General features: G+C 45.7%; 1 protein-coding gene across 1 annotated transcript; it reads right to left on the bottom strand.

The window, feature by feature from the left end:
• Positions 1 to 453: 453 nt before the first annotated feature.
• Positions 454 to 22,568, bottom strand: ZDHHC1 (zDHHC palmitoyltransferase 1). Its single transcript, XM_075160898.1, has 11 exons — positions 22,429 to 22,568; positions 19,719 to 19,937; positions 17,128 to 17,303; positions 16,393 to 16,494; positions 15,449 to 15,573; positions 14,950 to 15,108; positions 11,344 to 11,456; positions 5,633 to 5,718; positions 4,929 to 5,022; positions 4,015 to 4,123; positions 454 to 3,670 (listed from the first exon to the last, which is right to left on the bottom strand). Exons 2-11 carry the CDS (start codon positions 19,935 to 19,937, stop codon positions 3,135 to 3,137), a joined length of 1,719 nt encoding a protein of 572 aa, XP_075016999.1. The 5' UTR covers positions 22,429 to 22,568; the 3' UTR covers positions 454 to 3,134.
• Positions 22,569 to 22,864: the final 296 nt, after the last annotated feature.

Genomic DNA, 22,864 nt, shown 5'->3' with positions numbered 1-22,864 from the left:
CCCTCTGCTCCTGGAGGAGGTCACGTCCCAGCAAAGTGTAGGACATCCCCTTCCTTCCCAGCTTGTGCTCAGAACCTGCCACCTCGGGACATGCCGGACCTTTCTTTCCCTGGACATCTGATAGACCAGGAAACCCAGCTCCACTCACCCCAAAGGGCGCAGCAGCCTTCCTGCAGCGTGGTGCACAGCCGGACCGGCCTCCTCCCCGTGGTGCTCCCCTGCTGCAGCACAGAAACCCGGCTGGAGTTACGTTCCTCCTGGAGAAGGTGGTCTACCCCCTACCCCTCGGGGAAGGCAGTCCCATCTAACATCCATAGGGCCCTACGGAGAGGGGACCACTGTCACCCCCAGACAGGTTAAGCCCAGCTGGGACATCAGAGGTGCAGGGAAAAGTTGGGGGGACCATCAACTGGGCAGATAAATGAACGACTGCAAAAAAGGAGGAAACTATTTAGCAAAGGGCATAGAAAATTTTATTGTGGACAGAGCTACTAAAAAGCTCCGTACATGACTTTGGGACAGGTTCTGCACGGACAAAGGGTGAGAAAACACATGAGGTCTGCTCAGGGGCACCTGCTGGAGAGAAATTACCAACGCTTTCTGGGTGGAGGGACAGCTGGCCTCTGAAAACCCTGAGCCCAGCATTACTGCAGGGTGTAGTTTCCTTGGACGATGGCAGACATGAGGAGAAACAACTGGAAGGACTTTGTCTAACCTGGATCCCTCAGTGAGCAGACGCCCTGCTTTTCCAGAGGGTCACACTGCCGGCGGGTACCACTGGCCACAGCACGAGGGGAGCTGCAAGGAGCGTGACCACAGGGGCAACCCTGGCAAATTGAGACACAATGACATCAACAGCTACATGAGACTTCACTTCTGCGGAGCAATGGTTCATTCAATGAAGAGTAATTCAATGAAGAGTCAAGGCTCCTCATTCCAGCTCTTTCAGGAGTCAAAAATCAGAGGAGGATGGTAAAACAGCCCTTTAAAGAAGCCCGGGGTCAGTGATCGTATCGATGCTGCCTTGCCAGAATTCCCCAAGGACTGTCCCAGGGAGTGCTTGGCCTGGATGGTCCTGTCTCTGAGCCACACTTACCCCATAAACCCTTCAGCCAAGGGAGGACTCCCCTACTCCAGCTTCAGCTCTGCAAGGATCAGGTGTTTCCAGGAGCAGCTACAGCACTTTGCCTTCTCCTTGAAGGCAAGCGCTACTCAAAACGTCCACTGCATAAGCACCACACAGCGTGGTGGGGGCCAGGTGATAGTGCTGGGGTGCTTCCCAAGGGAGCTGGGCCAGCTGCCCGCATTCAGGGGTGCTACTGGAATGGGCAGAGGCTTTCAACATACAGTAGGTGCCCTCCTGCCTCTCTCTGCTGAAGTGAGCTCTCCAGAAGGAAAACTGTCTGGGGCTGAAGCTCCAGGGAAGTGGACTTTGCGTGCACCTCGGAGCAGCACGGAAGCCAGTGTGAGCACTGGGATGACGGACAACAGCCAGGCTGGGAAGTGCATACATCAAAGCTGGGAGTCCAGCCTGCCTGTCCCGTGTTGGCTGTGGCCAAAGAGCATTTGTCCCCAGACATCCCGTCCTGTTCTGAACCATTTCTGATGAACGCCAGCAGACTGAGCTAGGCAAGGGGAGGAACAGCTTAGCTCGACTCACGTAGGACCGTGCTTTGTCTTGTCCTTCCCTAACCTGCGCCCACTGTAGTCTGGAGAAAGGGTTGTTTGTGGTTTCCGCGCATCAAAACATTTGGTAGGGCGATGAAGACTTCCCAGGCTTCCTCTTCTCTGCTGGTGCACCTATGTGTTCACACACGCCGGCAGTGTGCAGCGCCGGGCGCCTGTCCAGAAATGGTACAACCGGCCAAGCCAGCTGCTCAGGGCGCCGGCTGTGCCGGGGAAGCCGGGGCTGTGCCGGTGCCGCGGCTGCCAAATGACAAATGGTGTCAGGCACATCCATGCTGGTGGCAAGGCCCGTCGGGATGTCTGCGTAGCTGCTATCCCGGGCTCTGAGGCTGGCTGGCTGCTGGGCAGATCTGGGCTTGCTGGCAGCCCCGGCCGCAGCGCTCAGCCAGGAATTTGAAACGGGACACGCTGCCTGGGGAAGCCAAGAGGGCAGGGAAAGCCGAGGCGCTGTAGCTCGGCAGCCCAGACAGCTCTCTGCTTCTCACCACCAGCACAGGGTGCTGCGACTCGAGGCACTGGCTATGTGCCCCAGTGCCTGGTGCGGGATTTTCCTGCAATACAGAAGCTCCAGGCTTGGCTGTGAACTAACATGGATCTGGCAGCCCAGGAAATGGAAAGGTTTCAGGACCTGCGGTATCCCAGAGCTTCCGATGAGAAAGCTGCACTGTGGGGCACGCCAGGCTGCGGGGAAGGTGGAGCAGGTCAAACTACGCTGCCGTACAGAACACATGCTGGTGAACCTGGCTTGGGGGTGCACAGTGGAAAGCGGTATAGGGACAGGGCAATCCTGAGGTTACTCCCTGACCACCTGCTGAAGCCCCTGCACACTGACAGGGTGTAGGCAGATGGGAAATCTCGTTTTCAGGGTGCAGGGAAGAGCAGAGATGCAGCCTTGTTCTTCCCCACGCACTCTCCCAGAAAGTTGCTGCAGTACAAACGTGCAGGGGGCCAGGAGGGTACGGCCCCTTCCTATTGAAAGCACGCCAGTTCCCTCTAGCAACACGCCTACCTCAGGTTTGTCGCCTTATTGCCTCTTGCCTTTGGTCGCGCATGAGAAACGTCTCACCGCAGTCTGACGGCAGGCACACAGAGCAGGGACGAGTCCCTCAGCACTCTACGGGGTACTAACGCTGCGGTCCTTAACCAGCAGCAGCCCTGGGCACAGCCCGATCAGGGGAGACTGTTCCCCCTTGACAAGGAGAGTGGAACTGGGCTCGGGGGCACTCCTGGCGTAGGAAGAGGCAGCAGCCAGAAACAGTGATGCAGCGGGGTTTTTACTGCCTGTCAGCTGGTTCTGCTGCAAGATGGAGAGCGTCAGGTACAGGGACGCTGCTACCTCCAGGGAGAAAGACGAGTCACCGGAGTCAAGATTTTTGAACAGCAAGATACAAATAGAAAGAGAACCTCTTGCCTTGTCCCGAAAGGCTATGGCTTTAGAAAGCTGATCATTAGGCCGCTGTGGTGTTTGTCCTTATGTCCTTAAAGGATGGATCATGTCTGCCCACGTGCTGCTTGCTGGTGCATTTTCTGTGGTGTGGCTCAGATGTGCTGTCACTGGGCTGGGGCTGAGAGACATGAGGTTCTCCACTGCTCTTACTTACAAACACAGCAGGAATCTTAGAAAAAAGTTCCAGGTCTTGTTCCACACGCCTGTCTTGCCGGCAGCTTTTCCTTTTTACCTTGTGCCCAGAATACAGATTCTTGTTCCTGTTACCTCTGGGATCGCCTGTGGACAAGGGATAGTCTTGAGAGTTGCTTGAGCTGTTCTTAGGAGGCCCATGAAGGGCCGTGCTGCCAAGGCGAGTCTGAGCCACAGGAATCTCATCCATGGACTCGGCGGACTCTGAGTGATAGTCAGCTGGGGGTCCCGCCGCCTGGATGAGGCCGATGCTGCTGGGGGGCACAGCAGGTCTCAGAGGAAAAGCTGGAACTAAGAGGCGAAGGCTGTGGGAAGATGAGGTGGCAGCAGCCGTGGCTGGGAAGTCTACAGATGGAAAGAAAGGGAGAAGAAAGCTTGAGAGAGAGCAAGCCCTCAGCCCCACAAAGACATCAACAAGCCCAGAAACTCTGACATGGCTGATCCACTAGTGTTAAAGAAAATCATACATATATTTATGCAAAATTAGATATGAAAATGTACAGAATTCTACACTCAGCAGTGTACCCAAATCTGATCATTTTAGAGTACCTCCAAGCACTCAGAAGCACTCATTTTCCCTTCTTAGGCAAGTTAACTTTCTGCCAGTGCTGGGTTTTCATGACGCACTTCAATTCTGTGTGCCAGCAACCAGAAACCAGAAGCAAAGCAGCTGACTGGTGCACTCTCACCTGACTGGGGATCTGGGAAAGAGGGCCAAGGTCTGGCGTGTGTTTTAGATCTGCCATCCGTTGCTGAGGAAGAAGCTTTATGCGTCTTCTTTCTTCTTTTTTTCTGTTGCTGTGAAAGCAAGTGGCCCAAGAGAAGGGAAGTCACTTCAACAGCCCAAAGTAATGAGAGAGTTTTTTTAATTGCTACCTCTCTTTAATTCCTCCTATTTTTAATAATGAGCATTAGGTATGACCAAAGACCAAGAATATTTTATAGTTTAAGACTGAGTTACTCTAAAGCAATGATAGAGAACAGGTATTTAATGAACACACACATTATCTGTGTACAGCGATTCTCTGTGTGTAGGTACCTTTACAGCTGGAGGATGTATGAGAGACAGCTGGACAAATGCATTTCTAGAGTCAAACTAGAAGGGGGGACCAAAAGTCACATAGCACAGGACATCCCAAGAGAGAGACAGCTCTGGTCCAAAATACAAGTATAGTTGAAAAGGATTTTTTCTTATCATCTAGATGACAAGACTGTGATCAATAAGCCTGGAGGAAAGAGGGAGAGCACCACCACCTGCCACTTGAGCAAGGGGGCAGAGCATCTGGACGTAGGTACGTGAATATCAAGAGTACAGAAAACTTGACTTTGGACGGCTGTTTCATACACTCAGGCTTCCCCTGGGCAGATGCTTTAACTTCCACATTTGAACGTATAAACTGTTGGATTTTGCTCTACAGAAACATGCACAGCTTGTTAGATCAACAAAGCAGTAAAGATACAGTCACCGAATGGCACTGGAGCAGCAAGACGTTGTATTACAGCTGTATTAGAGCTGAGCTGCGAGCTTATGGGGGAGCTACAGAATATATACGTGTGAGCTGAGACAGGAGAGTATATGGCATGCAGCAAGTCTCCTGCTTACCTGAGAAGGGACCGCAAAGTGAAGAGATGGGAGGTCAGGGGAGGAGTTCTGCTCGGAGTCAGCTTCATCATTGCGGACGTAGAGCTTTGAAAAGCTAAAACAGACGGCGCGTATACAAGATGCTTCCCTTAGACATGACTTAACTCTGATGCCCACTTCGCTTGCACATACACATCGGCCTGACTGAAGCATCCCCCACCATGCCCAGCATTCCCAGCAGGACTGCAGGGTAACTTTCCCTGCGCAACTGTGCAAAATATGAAGGGTTTTTTCTCCCTTCCCCAGGGACATGAGTTAATAGGCAAGGATTAATTAAGAGACGAGGATGCTGTTTTCCCACGAGTGCTTGCCCGTGTTATAAACTTTGCTGTTGTGATTCATCTCTCGACAACCTGAAATCATGTAACTATAATGAGCTCGATATAGGAATTACAGGACAAATCAGGCAGCTTTAAAGTAATTTTAATACAAAACAGACTAAACAGAGTATTCTAGGAAAGATATTTTCCCAGGGGACGGGAGGCAAGTACTCCTGCAGGTATTTACACTCCTGAAACTCAAAGATTTCTCCATGCCTTGGTCAAAACATTGGTGCTCCCTATCCTCCTAAGTACTTTTGTCTTAGGGTCCATCAGTGACTTTGATGACAATTTCCCATTCACCATACATGCTGCTGGGAGACTCCTATCTATGACTTTACTCACCCTTTTCCTGAAGTTACTGTTGAGAATTCCTCTACTTGAATACCAGGGTCTGTATAGCCAGGGTTACCTGAAAAAAAGTCTGCTTCCTGGAAAAAAAAAAAATTAACATTTTCAGACCAATATGGACACAGAGTGGAGAAGAGGGATTTCACTACAGAGATGTCTTCTTCCTCCTTCCTCAGCCACATGCCAGACATTTTCTGTCCTTACAGCTAGCACAGCTGAAACTCAGCAGGAATCTGCTGCTTAAGATGGAAAACCAAGATTGAGACAATTAGAAGTCTCTGATTCATTCATTTAGTCCAGCCAGTATTTCATTGACTCAAAACCAAATCACACTTACGGAGACCAGCTTAATAATTTCTTGGGACCACATTCAAAATATCACTTAAAGCCTCCATTAGTTATACAGTTCAATCATAGAAGCTAAGCAGTGAATGCAAAAAACTTCTTTTAAATTGAAAATGAAGATGAGGAAAATGAAAGCATGCAAAACGTAAAGTATTCTCTGTTTCTTGTGTGAATCTGTATGGCTAATAACTGCTGTTTTTTAAAAAAGCATGTGATATATTGCTCATTTGCCTTAGATATAGATGAGTAATGCCATCCTGAACTTCAAAATTGCATACTTTCATAAACATATAAGATGACTCAACAAATCTCCCAAATCCGAGTGTCTGCATTACAGAAAAGGGCTCCCAGTTCTCCCTCAAAAGGACACGGTTAAGATGGTCAGAGTACCAAGTGATGCAGGGTATGAAGCCGCGTTGTCAAAAAGGATAAACCGTGCTCAGGAGAACCTTGACACTACTTTTCAGCTGCTCTTAAACTTGAATAATTAGCAAGACAATTTCCTCTTAAACATTTTAATGCGCAACAAAGACACACATATATTTTAAGGCAACTTTTAGGTGCTAAAGATGGAGGGATGATAAATGCGATAGGCATTAGCTTCCAAAAAAGCTTAAACAAGCTCACGAAGACCTGTTTGTCTCAACAGCCTGATCTGCAAACTTGAGAAAATGAAGTCAAAGTTGGACGTCCCACAAATGGGTTCCTGAGAGACCCAGGGCCTCTGCACTTCCACAAATTCATAAGCAATCGACCAAAGAGCAGAACAGTGAGATGAAGTCTGGCGATGATACTCCCTTATGTATGGCAATAAAAATGAATGCCAGCCGCAAAGAGTTGGAGAAGATTCCAGTGTTGAATTATGGGGTGATAAAATGGTACATGAAAATCAATATTGCTAGTTGTAAAGTGATGCATGTGGGACCAGTAGTGTAAACTTTACATACAAAGCAATGGTCTCTGAACTAGAAAAGAATTCATGGAGCTGCACATTCAGTGGCAGCCAAGAAATCATTTCAGATGACAGGCATAAAAAGGAAAGGCATAAAAAAAAAAAAAAAAAAGAAAATAGTTTCATGTTCCTGAATAAATTAATTGGCAGCCTGGACACTGGATTCTCTACAGTGTTCCAGCATCTTCCCCCACAGAAGACCTGGAAGAAGGTACAGAGAAGAGCGACAGGACCAATGAAAGGTGTGGAGCAGTTTCTGTACAAGAAACAGCTTAATGGGCCAGGGCTCTTCAGTCAGGAGAGGAAATACTCAGGGCAGATATGAGTGGAGAAAGCAAATGGGGAATAATTGTTTACCATCTCTCTAACGCAACATTTAGGGAGCATCAAATGAAAAAAATCAGGTAGCAGTTTCAAAAGAAACAGAAGAAAGGCTGCAATTTTGACACAGCATGGAAATAAGCTCCTGCCATAGGATGCTGCAGGTGCTAAACGTTACATGGATTCAAGAAGGAATGATAAAGGTTTGTGTGAGAAGCCAGCAAATACAAAGCCGTTCGAAGCTCTGTGCTCCAGAAGCCCCTAACACCTATTGCCAAGTGCTGGGAGAGGGTACTGGGGACTACAGCTCCTGCACTCTTTCTCAGCATCCACAGCTGGCCAGCGTCAGAGCCAGCACGCTGGTCTGATCAACTTTGGCCAGCCTTCTGTACACGCCAGAAGAGATACTTCCAAAATTACTAGTTGCTTTTGAACATCTTGGCATCAACGTCTGGAGTCTCAGTACTCGTGTGATTGTTAGATAAAAGAGTTGCCAAACTGGAAAGACTCCAGGCCTTTTGCCTTTTGTAACATGCTCTGAGTTTAACTGGTCTTGTAAAGAAAAAGGAAAGGAATTTGCAGCTGTTTTATAGGTGGTAACATCAAATTTGAAGGGAATTGGTTTAGCAATCCCAAACATTAGAACTTTCTGATTTGAGAATTATGCTATTTGGGGCTATTATAGGCAGGGTTTATCCAAGTGCAGGATTAATAATCTGCAGAAATTGACCACGTGTATTTCAAATAGAACTTGTAATTCAAGTCAGATCATTGCTCATCATCGACTGAACACCAAATGTACATAAATGTTTCCTCCAATCTCTGTGGGGACCAAATTCTTAACATTTACATTCAAGCCTCATGCACCTGAGTCACAACTGAAGGAGACCAGACACAGTCTCGTGTCACCTCTTTCCAGAGGAAAGCACGCCGTGACTGAAATGAGCTGCAGCAGGAGACATCCTCATAAGACTGCGCAGAGTAACTGAAAACGAGTAGGATTCAATGTCCACAGCATACAAACAGGGCTGCAGGACTGGCATTTCGAAGGAGATGAATAAATGATACATCTTGAGAATATCATGAACAACTTCTTTCCAAGCAGGGAATGAAAGAGCTTTTTAAAATCCATTTTGTCCATTTCAGCCTTCTATAAATTATGTATAACCAAATCAGCCACATAAATAAAGTAAACCATTAGAGCTGACTAGCAGAAGCAAATGGAAGAAGACTCGATCAGTAGAAAATACAATGTTCTCTCAGTGTGACAAAACCGACAACCGCAGCGCAGAGTCCCAGCCTCCCTCCGCTCCCACAGTTGTTAGCAGGACAGCCAGCATCCCTCAACTGCGACAGCAAGACAAACCTACCCTTTCCAGATGGGTTGTTAGGATTCAGCTTTTACTCTTGCTGGAAACAGACTGCTCAATCGACAGAGTTCATTGTAAATCCTGGTCATGCTCAGACCTCCTCTAGAGGCTGAATACCAGCTGTGCCCACCCCAAGTTCCATGGTTACAACTTCAGGATGAATTCAGCTCCCTTGCCCGCTGCAGCTGCTCTTACCATCCACTTCAGCGACAGCCAGTGCCCTGAAATGTTGTCTGGCTGGAGGGGAGGCAGAACCGAACAGAAAAAAACGGTTCTTGTCCCAGGGAAAGTGCGTCTGTTGCAAGTGTTGAGGCTGAGAGTGAAGACTAGGTTCATCTTAACCAGACATTGGAAGAGAGCAACAATACTGAAAATGTGAGGGAAGCTGAGTAAAATCCATGTTTATTATTTAAAATCAAACCCCACCAACCTGAATCAGTGTCCAAAGCAAGTTCAAAGCTTTAGGAATGTGAAAAAAATCACATCCCAGCTGGCCTCACTATGAAAGCCAGCAATTATGCATTAAAGCATTGTTTTTGGTTTAGTTTATATTTCTTCGGACTGCTATGCAACTGCCTACAGAAAAAACTGTTACTTGCATATGCTGCTTTGGGTATAGTAGTAGAGGCAAAGGCTGTATATGTCCAACTGTTTTGCATTCTTTGTGACATCTGAACTACTTAAGTGTGCAAAATTAGGGCTTTTACTTTGTGCATATTCTGAGAAGGATTCTACACACACATAAGAATCTTTTAACCTGAACAAGAATCCTTTAACCTGAACATAGCCAAAGACTTAACCACAGACAAACATGGAAAACTGAAGCCAAAACCAACACCCAAGCCTGAATAAGGCTCAAAAACAAGGATTAAAGGGGAAATGCATGTACTTACTCCCTAAAATGAATGAACAGTTAAGACAAAAGTGGGAAGAGGATAATTTCCATTTTATGCTTGCAACATCTTGGATCAATTACAAAGGATTTCTGTGTTCAAGCTAAAGAAGGCTGTAATCAACACAGCTTACAAAAGGCAAGTCACTTGGTGTACTCCTACTCCAATCTATTTGTTTGTGTTTATCTCTGGTTGCTATGTAAGAAACAAGGAAAATCTGGTGGGTTAACATTTTTCTTAACAATGTTACTGGGCATCATCCAGTCTTTCTTGTTCCCCGAGGTACTAACTGCAGTCCTGAAACACAGCACTCGTTTTCACCCTGCTTCTTCCAGGCTTGCTGCTTCAAATTAACCATATTCACACATATCTAGATAAGCACCAGCGCAGACAGGAGAACATCATTGATGGCTACATCCCAAATGTGCACACACACAGAGTCCACCCCTGTTCAAATATATTTTCAGTATCAATCAAAATTCAGTAACTAGGAAATGATTAGAGCTAATGCTTTATTATTGTTTTAATTTTCCTGGTAAGCAAAGCTCTATGAGACAAAGTGCCAAATATTTTTGTTGTTATGGAAACCTCTGTTTAAACTGAAAGTTCAACTTTTCCAAGGCAGTAAAAAAATATATACAAAAAGCTAGGGTCTCCATATTATACGAAAGGGAATTAGCTCATTTACCCCTTTGCTTTGATAGGGAAGAACTAAGAATGAGTCCAGAGAGATCCCAGTATCTCTACACAGAATGCTTGCATGAAGCTTGGATTTAATTAATTTCTTATGAAATATAAAAGTGGTTGTATAGTAGGCAGCTTACTTGCATAAAGCTAAATAGAGTTACATGGGTTCACAGAATCGCAGAATAATTTGGACTAGGAAGAATTTCTGGAAGTTTCTAGTCCAACTCCCCATCAAAGCCCGTACAAAATTTGTCCAGTCAAATTTTGAGTAACTCCAGGGATAGAGCTGCCTTGCAGCAAAATAAATTACACTGAACAGCTCAATTCATAGCAGAATATATATGCCACTGCAGAGTGTAATATCATTAAACAGCTTGTAGAAGTCTTTCTACAGAGATACAGATCAACATCATGGTAATCACAAGGACCTTTATTACTACGTAGACTCAATTCAAAGAAAAGCAGATATCTGGGTCTTTTCTGAACACTATTGGTGTCCTTTTCCTTTTCAAGATGGTTAAACTATTTGGCATTATTAGCTGCTCGATGATTAGCCCCAGTTTCTCCAGCCTTGGAGCCTGTCTCACTTTCAATCACGACCTGCGATACCGCTCCCATAAGCCAGCAAGACGTGCCCTGCCACCGAAACAGATGGTCCTGTCCTTTCCAGTGACAGGACCCTTCCCACTCTGCAGCCACCCTCGTTCGTGCTGACACAGGCATTTATGCGACTGCTTGGTGAACCAAATGGGAGGGAGCTGGGCCAGCTAAACACGAGCTCAACTATTTTTTTTAATAAAGTTTATTCTTACCCAGATGAGTTCCCCCACCCTGTTCACTGCATGACTGTAACGAACAGCTGCGCTGGCAGAAGAGAATAGATAGTGCAGGGCCCAAAACAAGTGGTGGAGGAAGAGAGTGGGTGGGATTGATTCCTTTGAAAGCAGGACTTGCTTACGCCTGAAGAGTTCATCGAATTACACTCTCTCACATCCTTCTCAACTCCACCAAAGTACCTCTAAAGTCTTATCTTTAGCAACCGCCTCTGAAATTTGGAGCTCGCAAAAGTGAAGCAAATTTTACACGGTGGACAAGCGAGGCTGTTTTTGAGAAATGGACTGAAAGTACGACGAGTACCTGACTGGGTTTCACTTGGGAGGGACAAGACTCCAGTTGCTTGTCCACCTCTTTCGCCTCTTGCTGGGGACGCTGCTGCAGGATGTACTCGTACGTAGTCAATTTGTTCCACACTGGGAGGAAAGAAAGAGAGCTGTCAGTGCAGGAAAGGCCACTCCCTGATTACACTTGTACAAACAGTCTGAATAACTACACAATCAAATAGTAACTATAAACACGAAAAGACTGATACTCTAAGCCAAAACTACCCTTGCATTGTATATCTTACCATACCCTTTATTGTCATCATCACACTTCCTCATAGTCCCACTATTCCTCTGAAGCCTCATATAGAGGGTAAAGCCTTCTATACCGTAGTAATTGTTCAGCTCATTTCAGAGCAAATCCATTATTCGTACCCATTAAGAGTAAGATCTGTATCATAAAGAAAGCTCAGTGAGTAGTCAGAAGGTATGGGATGCTAATGGAGAAAAGAAATTCAGCACTTTAGTGTGTTCCGTAGAGGAGATTGAGACACTTACTGTCCAAAACAGTGAGCATCAAATGCACAGCTTGCCTTGTGCCAAACAGATGTGCCCAGAGTCTACATGTGCCTGAGTTTATGTGCTCTTAAGGTCCACCACACAGACACATCTGCTTCCATGAACGACCAAAAGCATGTGACGTTTCTGAGCAGCTTGGTTTCTTCATGAGACTCAAAACGTTACAAGGATCCAAAACTCAGACATTCCTCCCACAATGACCCTGTTACGGTAAGTATTTTTAGAGCACAAAACCCAGAAATGGATGCTGAAGGTTTTTAGTGCGCAGCCTGGTAGTCATCCTTCCTTTTACGGAAGCATGGTAGTTAAAGCAGATGCCTAGGATATGGGACATCCAGACTAAAATCCTTCCTCTGCCTGAAGACATTTGTATCAGTAATATCTTACCTCTCAAAACCATGCCCTAAACACAGGACTACTTCACAGGGAAGTGGGGGAGAGCAGAGGAGAAGGTGCCCCTCCTGTTAAAGCGATGACCTTATGAAGAAGTAAGAATTCAAGATCCATTTGGCCAGGAAGACAGAGCATAAAAATGAATGTGAGTCTGCAGCCAAGTGATTGGTAAATGCATTTAATGGGGACAGTGCAGGGTGCTGGCAAATGCTCCTAGAACGGTACCGTATGCTTTATTTGAGAAACAGAATATTGCTTCATAAGCAAAGGGCTATAAACCATTTTTAATTTAGAGTTTGTTGATTTCTGCATACTTAACAGTGTAACTTTTAAAATATTTTAATAGAGCTAGTTAGTTAAAAAATACTGCATTTGTCTGGCCAGGTAACACTGCAGCACATACTGTGCAATATATAATCATAGCCTGTGAAGAGCCCCATATCCTTTCCTATATTCTCTTCCTATATTCCCTACTATTTTTCTCTTTTTATTCTGCTTACTATTGGCCTCTTGGTGTTGAAGAAAAAAAAAATATCCTCCCTCCAAACTTCTGAAGTGCCATGCTTCACTGAATGCCTCTAGAACTGAGTCTCAGTCAAGACTGGTAATTTTGAATACATGGACCTACTATTTTGAGAATAACCTACTTTCTTCCTTTTGAGTGATAGAAGTGAGTAATTAAAATCAGGACAGTAATTCTGAAAATTTCACTGTGCTTATAACAAAACTAGATTCGAAAATTTTCATAGTCATACCTGACTTAAGCCAGGTTTTTTTATGTGAAGCTAAAGGCAATAGCACTCACAGGGGTGCTATTTTCTTTCTGTAATTTAATTATTTAAAAAAAAAAGGTTTATGAAGAAATACTTATGAACAGTAATTACGTTTTAATTGGTAAACTGTATTTTTAGTCCCAAAAGAGGTTAGACAGTTCATTCCAACACTGTCTACCTGAAAGCATTCAGATGAGACTATTGACAATTACAGGTGTGAGATAAGAGGAACTTAAACCAGACACACTTTGTCTATCTCCCCGAATCCCAGCTGCAAGTGTAATGCATACTCATATGTAACACACAATATAGGCTTCAATATGGTAACATCACTCCTTTTAAGGAAGGACTTACACACTGCACTTCTGCACAGCTGGAAGCAGTTTCAACAGGGTAGTGGATTTTAATGTAATAAAATGTTAACAAAAATTAACAACAATTAAATTCTGTTTCCATGTAAGTCATCAAGATTTAAAATCGGGCCAGAAATAAAAGTTAATTTGGCTCAAAATTTATTCTGAAAGAGGAAAAAAAAATCACCCCAAGACAACAGCAGCAAAAAATCCCCCAAACCCAGAGCAGAACTCGTGTAACGTGCACGTTTCTGTTTGACACGAGAGAGTATGTCTTTATCCCAAGGAGGGAGCACCCTCTTGTGGAAGTTGTACACAAAGACAGGATAAATACCGCTCAGTACTAAACCAAATAATCCTTTCTTTTTCATCCAAAAGAAATCTTCCTGGAGCGGCCCCAGCTTTGTTATGCTTTTAGTCTTCCTACAGTGCTAGATCGACCTTTGAGATCTCCAGGCATTGCCATTAACCCAGCAAAGTCAACTTTCAATTCCACCAAGAAAGCAAGATCACAGCGTGACCAAATTTGAGTTAAGCTCAAAGAGGCTGTAATAGGAAAACGACGGTGAGTGACCTCACTGACTGTAGGGGTAATGCCAGCTGAGGAACACTCACCAATCAAATGCTACAGTACAGCAGTGCAACTATTTTGCATCTGGAGCTGCACTGGTTTGTGCTGACCTAGTTTGTGTTGGCACGAGCATCGCTGTTAACTGACAACCTAGAAATCCATCCAAGGATCCTCTGTACCCGCCGTCCTCATTTCTCTTCCACCACATCCCTTCTTCCCTAGTTTTGGCACCACCGACTACTGCAAGCGTAAGATCTCTTCTCATCATGACTTACGTCAGGCAGCCAAATAGCATTGGCTTCATTTTAGACCATGGCTGAAAAAAGGTTTCTGATGCCCATCTGTACATAAACAAACATAAATATCCCTTCTTGTCAGAACAACAAGTAGGAGATCTAATGAGGAGCCTTTCTGAAAACCTCTTCCTCTGAGTTCCACAAGTCTTTTTGCGCCGATACGGTACAACTTCTGTAAAGGGACCTTGACTTGGACGTCAGGCCTCTTATTAGAAATTTAGATCAACACCATCCACATTTCTCTGGGGTAACGGACAAACAGGCTCTCTCACACAACAGAAGTACTGGGGAGCACAGTGAAGGGACTCACAAAAGCCCATACGCGGAGCCAATCTGAATCTGCCATCGCTGGCACTGAGCTGGAATTAAGCGGTTCATCCCACCTGGCCTCTCTGCCACACTCCCACGTGCTTTCAGTTGCAGGATAACACAGCTTAGACACATGAACGCACAGGCCCGACGCAAGCCCCACATTGCACATGCACTGATAAGCCTACCTGGTACTGGGGGAAAATCAGAAGTATAATGTTAAACCCGAATTTTCTGCCTTTTCAATGGCAAACTTGCACAATGTGGGTATATTTGTGACACGGGTGAACACTCAGTGAATGCAGAATGAGCAGAAGGAGCTAAGTGAAAAAGAAACGGGGATGCAGATGGCAGGAACATAATACCTACTGAGATAGATGTGAAAGGTCAAGAGGTGGCCTAGAAGGATCACAGTCATTAGGCTCAGAAGAATAAAAATCCCAGCCGTGACCAAAATGGCAGATGCCCGAGTCTCAACAGGAGCTGCAGGAAGAAACGCAAACCAGCGGTCCGTGTGGTTCTTCAGAGCTGTAAAACAAAAAGAGTTGGAGGTAAGTACATTGTCCAGGTATTAAATACCTCTAACTAAACTTTACAGCTGGAAATATTGTTGACTCAAAGTAGCTGCAGACCCATTATGCACTGGAGGCCTAAGAAATTGTGTCTGCAAGGCCTTTAAGAAGAGCAGTTAGTCAGCTCTGGAAGGAAAGACATTCCGTCCAGCTGAGCAGAGATATTCTTGCAGAAATATAAAATTGAAGGAGTAAGGAATGGAGTTCCTCCTCAGTGGGAGAGCCCACAGAATCCAATCCCATATGGAGATATGCTGGCTGATTCACGGGATGCTCAACGGAAGCACTGCTAGTACCATCAAAGTGCCGGTCGGAGCGAAGCATCATGGGGTCAATGAAGAACTCCACAAAGACGTAGCAAGCGACGAGCAGCAGAAGCCCAAGGCCCAGAATGGCAGACAGCACGCTATTCAAAAAGAGCCTGCCAAGAAGGTGAGAAGTCTGAGTGGCTTCAATAACATCACACATACAATTCAAAACCCCAGCCTCTAATAAAGACATAGACAGCTATCCCAAATTTCTGTGACGCTTTCTTACACTTATGATCGATACCGGTTAACATCTTACTTCTGATTTGTTACCCTGAGGGACTAAACTGTGACCCTTTAGAGCAACCGTGGTTACAAAACAGTCCAGTATATCTAGGACAGACAAAGAGCTCCCTGCACAAAATCTGAAGGCACCCAGCAGCAACAACTCTTTACTTTCCATGTGGTTTTAGTGCAAGAAAGTAAACTGAGAAGCAACAATCAGTGATAGCCTCCTTCTTTATCTTAAACCTGGCACAGATTAGAGGTGCCTGCTGTAACTCCTGCCAGTTGGCAAGTCTCGTAGGGAAAGCATGCAATCTGGATGCAGGTTGATTCAGAGAAGGGAAAAGCACGGTCATGGTTCTATTCCCTCTCCAGCGCTCAGAAGCATTAAGGACACCCATTTAACATCCCATAAGCTTTTCCTGATATCAGATAATAAGATTTACGGTCTCTGTTTTCACTCGTAGATGTTCAGCTACAAAATTCTAAGTGTAGGAGTTTTATCCCTGGTTATTTGAAGGTCATAATCATGCTTGCATTTTCCATCTAGTTTTCTCATGACTGATTTTATTCAGCCAGGGTCTGAAAGAAAAGTGGTTCTGTGTGGCTGAGTACAGACAGGACTGAGATGCAGGAGAATCTTGGGAAGAGAAGGGGCGACATTATTGATGCAGTGTTGTGCTCCTGTCACAATGCCAGGGTCTTACCAGTAATTCCTCTCTCCCACACAGTTGTTGAGCCATTTGCAGTGGTGATCAAAGCCACACACACACTTGTTGCAAGTTCCACAGTGCTTTGACTTGGCACTCCTGCCAAAGAAAGGGTGGTGTTAGCGTGGCAGCACCAGCTTATTACCATGACTTTCCAGTGACACAAATACATGGGGATACAGCAGTAGAGATCCCGGCAATAGCAAGAAAACCTTCTACATCAGGAATACTTCAACACCCAAACGTATTGGCCATATCGGCCATCACCGGACCACAATCCCAAACACTGCAAAATTTGCCTTTCAATGCACTGTGTGATTTCTAATTTGGAGATCATTGATTTCCTACTTGAAACTCTTTAGCAGTTCTACAAAGCTTGATCTTGGTGCCTGCCCTCCAAGCATTTCCTGGTACCGTATTAGCATCTAGCCAGATACAAGCACACGCGCACAAGTTACACGTTGTCAGGTCAAACACCAATATCCGGATAACACAGAACGGTACAGTCCTCTCCACACAACATGTGAGCAATTAAATAAAACACAGAACCACGCGCACATTTGACAGCGGGGACCTACCCAACTAACTGAACCCTGCCACAGGATGAAGTTTAACTCGCGCTATGGAGCTTCAGGGGCTCAGTTTCAATCTCACAGTCTAACGTTAAAGACTAATGGTGAAGTGTAATGGTGAAGGAGACAGAGTAGTAGAAAGAAAAGAGAAGATACTTACACATCTACATCACAGACATGGCAATGATGGTTTTCAATGACATGTGCATGTTGATTACGATTGAAGGTGGCCAGAGGCCCTAGATAGTTTTTTTCTCGCACATTTGCATCCGCAGGATCAATGGAGACTGCAGTAAGATGAACAACTAAATGGTAGATAAAACACACTCCTGGACACTGAAGTACACAGTTAAGGATTCTATGAGTGATTTAATGCATATATTTTTATCCTTAATACACAAAGCCCACACAGATGAGAAATATATGGCTTAGAATTAGAAATCACCATATAACTGATTGCAGCACATTAATGTGAGCTTTATTAACAAACACATTTGCGCTGTAATACATATCCTCTGGAAAAAGATAACTAAATCTACAGGAACAACCCTCCTTATTATGTACTACTCTGCCTCATGAAAATGTCCTTCCTAGCACAGGAGTTTTTAAAAATTACCTTTACTTACCAGAATCTGACCCCAGATGCAGACTGTTGACGGGGGTCCATGTTTCATACAAGCTCCTTGGAAAGGAACAGTCAGTTAAGGCCACGCACAGGCCCCTTCACAAGACCAAACTTCCAAGAAAAAAAAAAAAAGTCACATCAAGGAATTAGTACTGATCACTTCGCTTTCCTTTTCCTTAGTCAGAATCCCAAGGAAGAGGATCAACCCTTTAAAGTAAGCTCCTACACAATTTACTGACAGACGGTATCCAGGATTTGTCATTCTTTCTTGAAATATTACCTGTTTGGATTCTTACTTCTAAATCAGTAGCAAGTGAGAGCAAATATGCCTTAGCAGTACTTTTGATGAGACGCCTGAAGTAACTGCCGATATTTGGAAAGAATATACAAATATGTAAGAATATAGAAATACAAAGCAGCAACCCTGCATGCCTGGAGAACCACTGTGCTCAAGAGTTTGCTTCTCAATATACTGCAACTAAATGAGCGTGCATGCAAAAATTAACCTTCTGGTTTATTTGTTATACACCCAGATGTGCACATCATTGATCATACTAAGGCCTGTGGAAAACAGAGCAGCGTAGTAAGGAAAAAAAGGAGGTCTTTGAGAGGTCTAGCTGACTGGAGCTCTGATGACTGGTGTAGCAGAACGGGAAGGGATTTGCCTTTGACACAAAAGAGACATTAGTGCTTTATTAACTGGTAGTAAAACTTTGGGACACATTGATCTGTTGAATTAGAGTGACTTTAGATTGAGTTATGACGATATTTGGTAGACAAATTCACGAGGTTTGAACCGTGGTAATACCAAGGATTTGGGTAAGATAAGTAGACGTAAGACCACTGTGAGCTAATGACATTAATGCCTAAATCACACAGGTGTAACTCAAACAATGATAAGCAAAAGCATCTCAAACGTATCAAAGGCTCCATGGACATACATAAATCAGATGTATAAATGATGTAAGTGCATATCCCATCTCTTCAGAACTTTTCCCAAGATTCTCTCTATAATATTTCTTGGTTATCTGGTTCTGCTAAGAAAGCACTAAGTGGCACTGAGCCACTTAGCCAATTTTATTTTCACTAGGAAGATGTTACTGGAGAGATGACAAAAGCAAACACTTGTTCACAAATTATAAACCCTCACCAGCTTGTTAAGTACTAAATTCAAATCTCGGGATACCCTCTTCCAGTCTGCCACTCCCCAGACAATCTAGTCCACCAGGAGCCAGGGCCTGGCCTTCCCTGGCCACAGGTGACAGTACAATGTGGCACTGGGAGCACTGGGATGGCTCCCCAGCACACCCCATCTCTAGTCCCTCTCCTTCCCAGTCCCTCTCCCGCAGCAAGCGCGCACAGCTCTAGGGAGGGGGGTTGAGGACAGGAGGTGGAAAACGCATCAGGCTGGGCTGAGTTAGGCTTTGCTGGGCAGCACATAAGACGCCTTCACAGTATAAGCACCTCATCTTCTGATACCACCCACATTTAGAGGACAGTTAGACGTGTATTAAACTGCTGCTCAAGACTGTCCCAAGCAGACCTCTCCTCTGAGGTTCACACTACACCACCTTGTCTTTCACTCACAGATTTTCTACCGAGGAGAGGGGAGTGCCCTGGGAGAAGATCAACTGCCAGCTATCACAAGCAACCACACCGTATAATCATAAACATATAAAGCTGCCTTTTAAGACTCATTCAGTCAGCACAGGGAGGTGTGGCTGCCCATCGTGGCAAGGATGTTTCCGGAGGGGCTTTTTTAGTACGACTTCCCTCAAACCCTGCAGCACACTTGTAGAAGACTAATATAAAGCAAAGGAGACACATAGGCAGAAGTAGACAGCAGAAGAGCCTCGGAGGCAAAGATAGTAACCTTAACAGAGAGTGATGAAGGAGACAAGCAGAACATTAGTGACCTACCTAAAGTTGAAGGGCAGAGAGGATCTCAAAATAACTGTTTTTTTATAGACAGGAAAAGATCAAGATTATGGTTACAGTTCAGAAAAAGATTCTGACTCAGCTGCTTTCTCCTATGCTTTCTATGCTACCTAACAACTTAGGTAGTTTTTAAAAAATCCCACTGCTAGTTTATTACAGTCCATGTTCTCCTCTTGACCAAAGGATACGATATAGCCAGCGGGCAGCCAGTGGCGGGGCAGGAGAGGAACCAGGATTCCAAAGCCAACCAGCGCAAAGAAGAGGTACAGCAACCAGGCAATAATCTGGAAAAGGTGCAGAGGCCAGCTCCAGCCATTCCTTCGAGCACGTTGGACCTGCACCTCCGGAACAGTTTCGCCCAAATTCTCTGGAGCTGTCTTATTAGGAGGTTTATTGCAGATATTCATCTACAGAAATCAAAAATGGAAAACAAAAAATATGTGATACAAGAATATTGTGACTGAGCCCCGGTCCTGGAGATATGCTCTAAGGTGGACAGAAAGTTGCAGAGACTAAAATGACGACACGCCTGAGGAGAGACTTCTCTCTGCACAGGGGATTTGTGACTGATAGTAACAAAAGGGAAAAAACAATTACACACTCTAAAAGCAAGTGCTGATGTCTGCGTGAAACAACAACACCCCAAACTTTCAGCTAAGAGAAACTTGCAGGTTTTGCCACTCTTTGAATGGATCTAGACCTAAATTAAGTAAAAAGAGCAAAGAGGGTATTTTGGTGGCAGTCCGGAGATGGAGTATGATATGCTGTGGTCTGGGGATGTGTTCATGTCAGAACGCTGTTATGGATGTCGGCAGAACAAATGCTTTCACCCGTCTCACATATGCCATGTTTTCCTTCCAGCTAGTGCAGAGAAGTGTAGTGAGAGCGGGTGGCCCCACGTGGTCTGGAGCCGCCATTTAGCACTACACAGCATCCAAGAAAACAGAGACTCCTTTGTCAGCAACAAAGGAAGTGGAAAGACTAGAAACTGAAAAAGTGAACTGATAATTTAATGACAAAAAGGAGAAAAGAAGTAGGAGTTACTCCACAACACAAGTATAAAGCAGACTGTTGCTAGAAGAACAGAAAGTTACGTATGCAGGACATCCATGCAGGAAGCAGCTTGATTATTCAGCTGTCCTACAATGTCTGGACTCCTGGCAGAAGAAAGCAAGATTTAACTGCAAAGATGAGTTACGAACCATAACCTGGAAAGTTCCTGATGTTTGCACAACAGCTACGAGCTCAGAAGTGATTTCTCCTTTTTTCAATTTGTGTTGGGTTATTAGCTGTTGCTTTTCGCTTGCCACGGAGCCAGGATGAGTTTTTAACAACAGAGAGTTGGGCTGCTCTGCTTCACGGAAAACTCGGGTGCAACAGATATACTAGGGAGTACAATACAGGCAGCAGGTCAGGGGTAGAATCGCAAAACCGGCACTAAGAAGCCCTGCCAGACCTGAGCTGACTTGAGGTACCTCTGCACCATGCTCACTGTTCCTTAGTAACCAAAGACGATGTTAAATTAACATCTAACAGGGTAAGCAACTTCAGTTAGTCTGATTAACTTGCACACGAGCGTGTTGAAAGAAAAGGTGGAGGTCTCTAGCTCACTTGCGGTATTTTTCATAATGGTTCCAGTACCAGAAAAATGCCGAAGGGCTGGAAGACAGCAAGCATGCCAATGTGCTGAAAGAGCGAGCAGAACGATTCAGGTCTTGGTACACCAACAGTCCTGCATCATTCCCGGCAAAGGGCTGGAAATGTTTTTTGGGGTCAACAGGTAGAGAAGTAGTGGGTAAGAATACAAAAGAATGTAATTTATGCTCATCAGCACAGCCTTAGCAACAAGCAGGCTGGAAAAAAAAAATCCTAACTTCAGTCTTTGAAGAAATTAGCAGTATCTGCCTGCATTCACATTTCAAATTGCCACATGGCAACTGGCTCACCAGTGATGAGAAATAGTTACTAACGATGTGATATTCTTCGCATTAGGTTGTTGAAAGCTTGCTTGCACATCACTTTGAAGTACCTGTTACAAAAAACACTCAGATTACTTGAAGAAACTCCTACGTTTCTCCCTTCTCCTAATAAAAACCTGGCCCAGGGAGCCAAGTCCACCCAGACCCTGGAATCCCTGTTTTGCTGCAAGACTTTACTGTTTTATACCACCAGATGGTTTTAACGTTATGTTATTTAATGTCAAAAGCTTTGGTACAATTCGACAGAATTTTTTACATGGTGAACTGCGACTAAAGCTGGCTAAACTATCGGTAAGGCTGCCGTCATCCCACAGCAGTGTCTGTCTGGTAACAGACTCTTGAGAAGGGAGAAAGCCGTTGTAACGCTTCGTCTGTCCCGTTTCAGAAGCGAAGTTCCTCTTGCCTTTCCCTTACGACTCGACGGCTTCTCCTGTAGCTGATGCACTGATTATCCACCGATACTGATGAAAACCAAAGCTATATGTGAAGAGACTCGAGGATACAGCATCTCCCCTTCCCGGCAGGGTGCCCTACGCTGTGGGTATGCCCAGCACTCTGTTCTACCCAGTTACAGAGAACACCGAATATAAAACACAGGGCACGAAGTCACCATCAGGGCTTACTCCGTCACCGTAGAGAGAGGAGAGGTAACTGAGTTGACGCTGGTAGTTAACTATACTAGTTAACTATAAGTCAGCCGGGAGTTATCAGGTTCACCCCTTCGCATATTCAGCCACCGGTCAGCCCAGCGCTGGGCAGCGGGAGGGAGCATGCAGCCAGCCGCGCTGGAGGACCGGCACCTCCCGGGGACGTACGGGCAGGCACCGGGGGCCGGGCCGGGAGAGCGGGGTCCCGGGCAGCCGCTCTGGGGAGGGCCGGGTAGACCCCTCCCGCGGCTCCGCTACCTCCTTTTCCTCACCTTCTCCCCGCAGAGGCGGTTGAGAGCGGCCCCGTACCCGCCTCATGCCCGGGCGGGTAGCGGGGCCCCCAGCTGAGACCGATGCGGCAGCTCCCGGCTTCTCCGCGGGCTCAGGCCGCTGGGCCCGTCGCCATGGTAACGGACGGGGCTACGGCGGGGCGCAAGCGACAAAAAACGCCGGGGCGCGATCCGGCCCCTCCGCGGAGCAGGGCGGGAAGGAGCGAGGCCTCGCTCCGACGTGAGCCCGGGTGTGGGGCCCCTCGCTGGGCCCGCAGGCCCCGGGCCCGGGGCCTGCGGGCCCAGCGAGGACCCCACACCTGGGGGCTGCAAGCTGTTAGGAAAATTCCCTTTCCTAACTAATATATCAAGCGGTCTTTATAGCACGAAAATGTATTAATCAGCTTATACGCTGCGATGTAAGGAGGGAGTGGAATTT

The sequence above is a fragment of the Calonectris borealis genome, chromosome 12, assembly GCF_964195595.1.
Source record: "Calonectris borealis chromosome 12, bCalBor7.hap1.2, whole genome shotgun sequence".
NCBI classification, from domain to species: Eukaryota; Metazoa; Chordata; class Aves; order Procellariiformes; family Procellariidae; genus Calonectris; species Calonectris borealis.
This window is presented reverse-complemented; position numbering and strand designations above follow the sequence as displayed.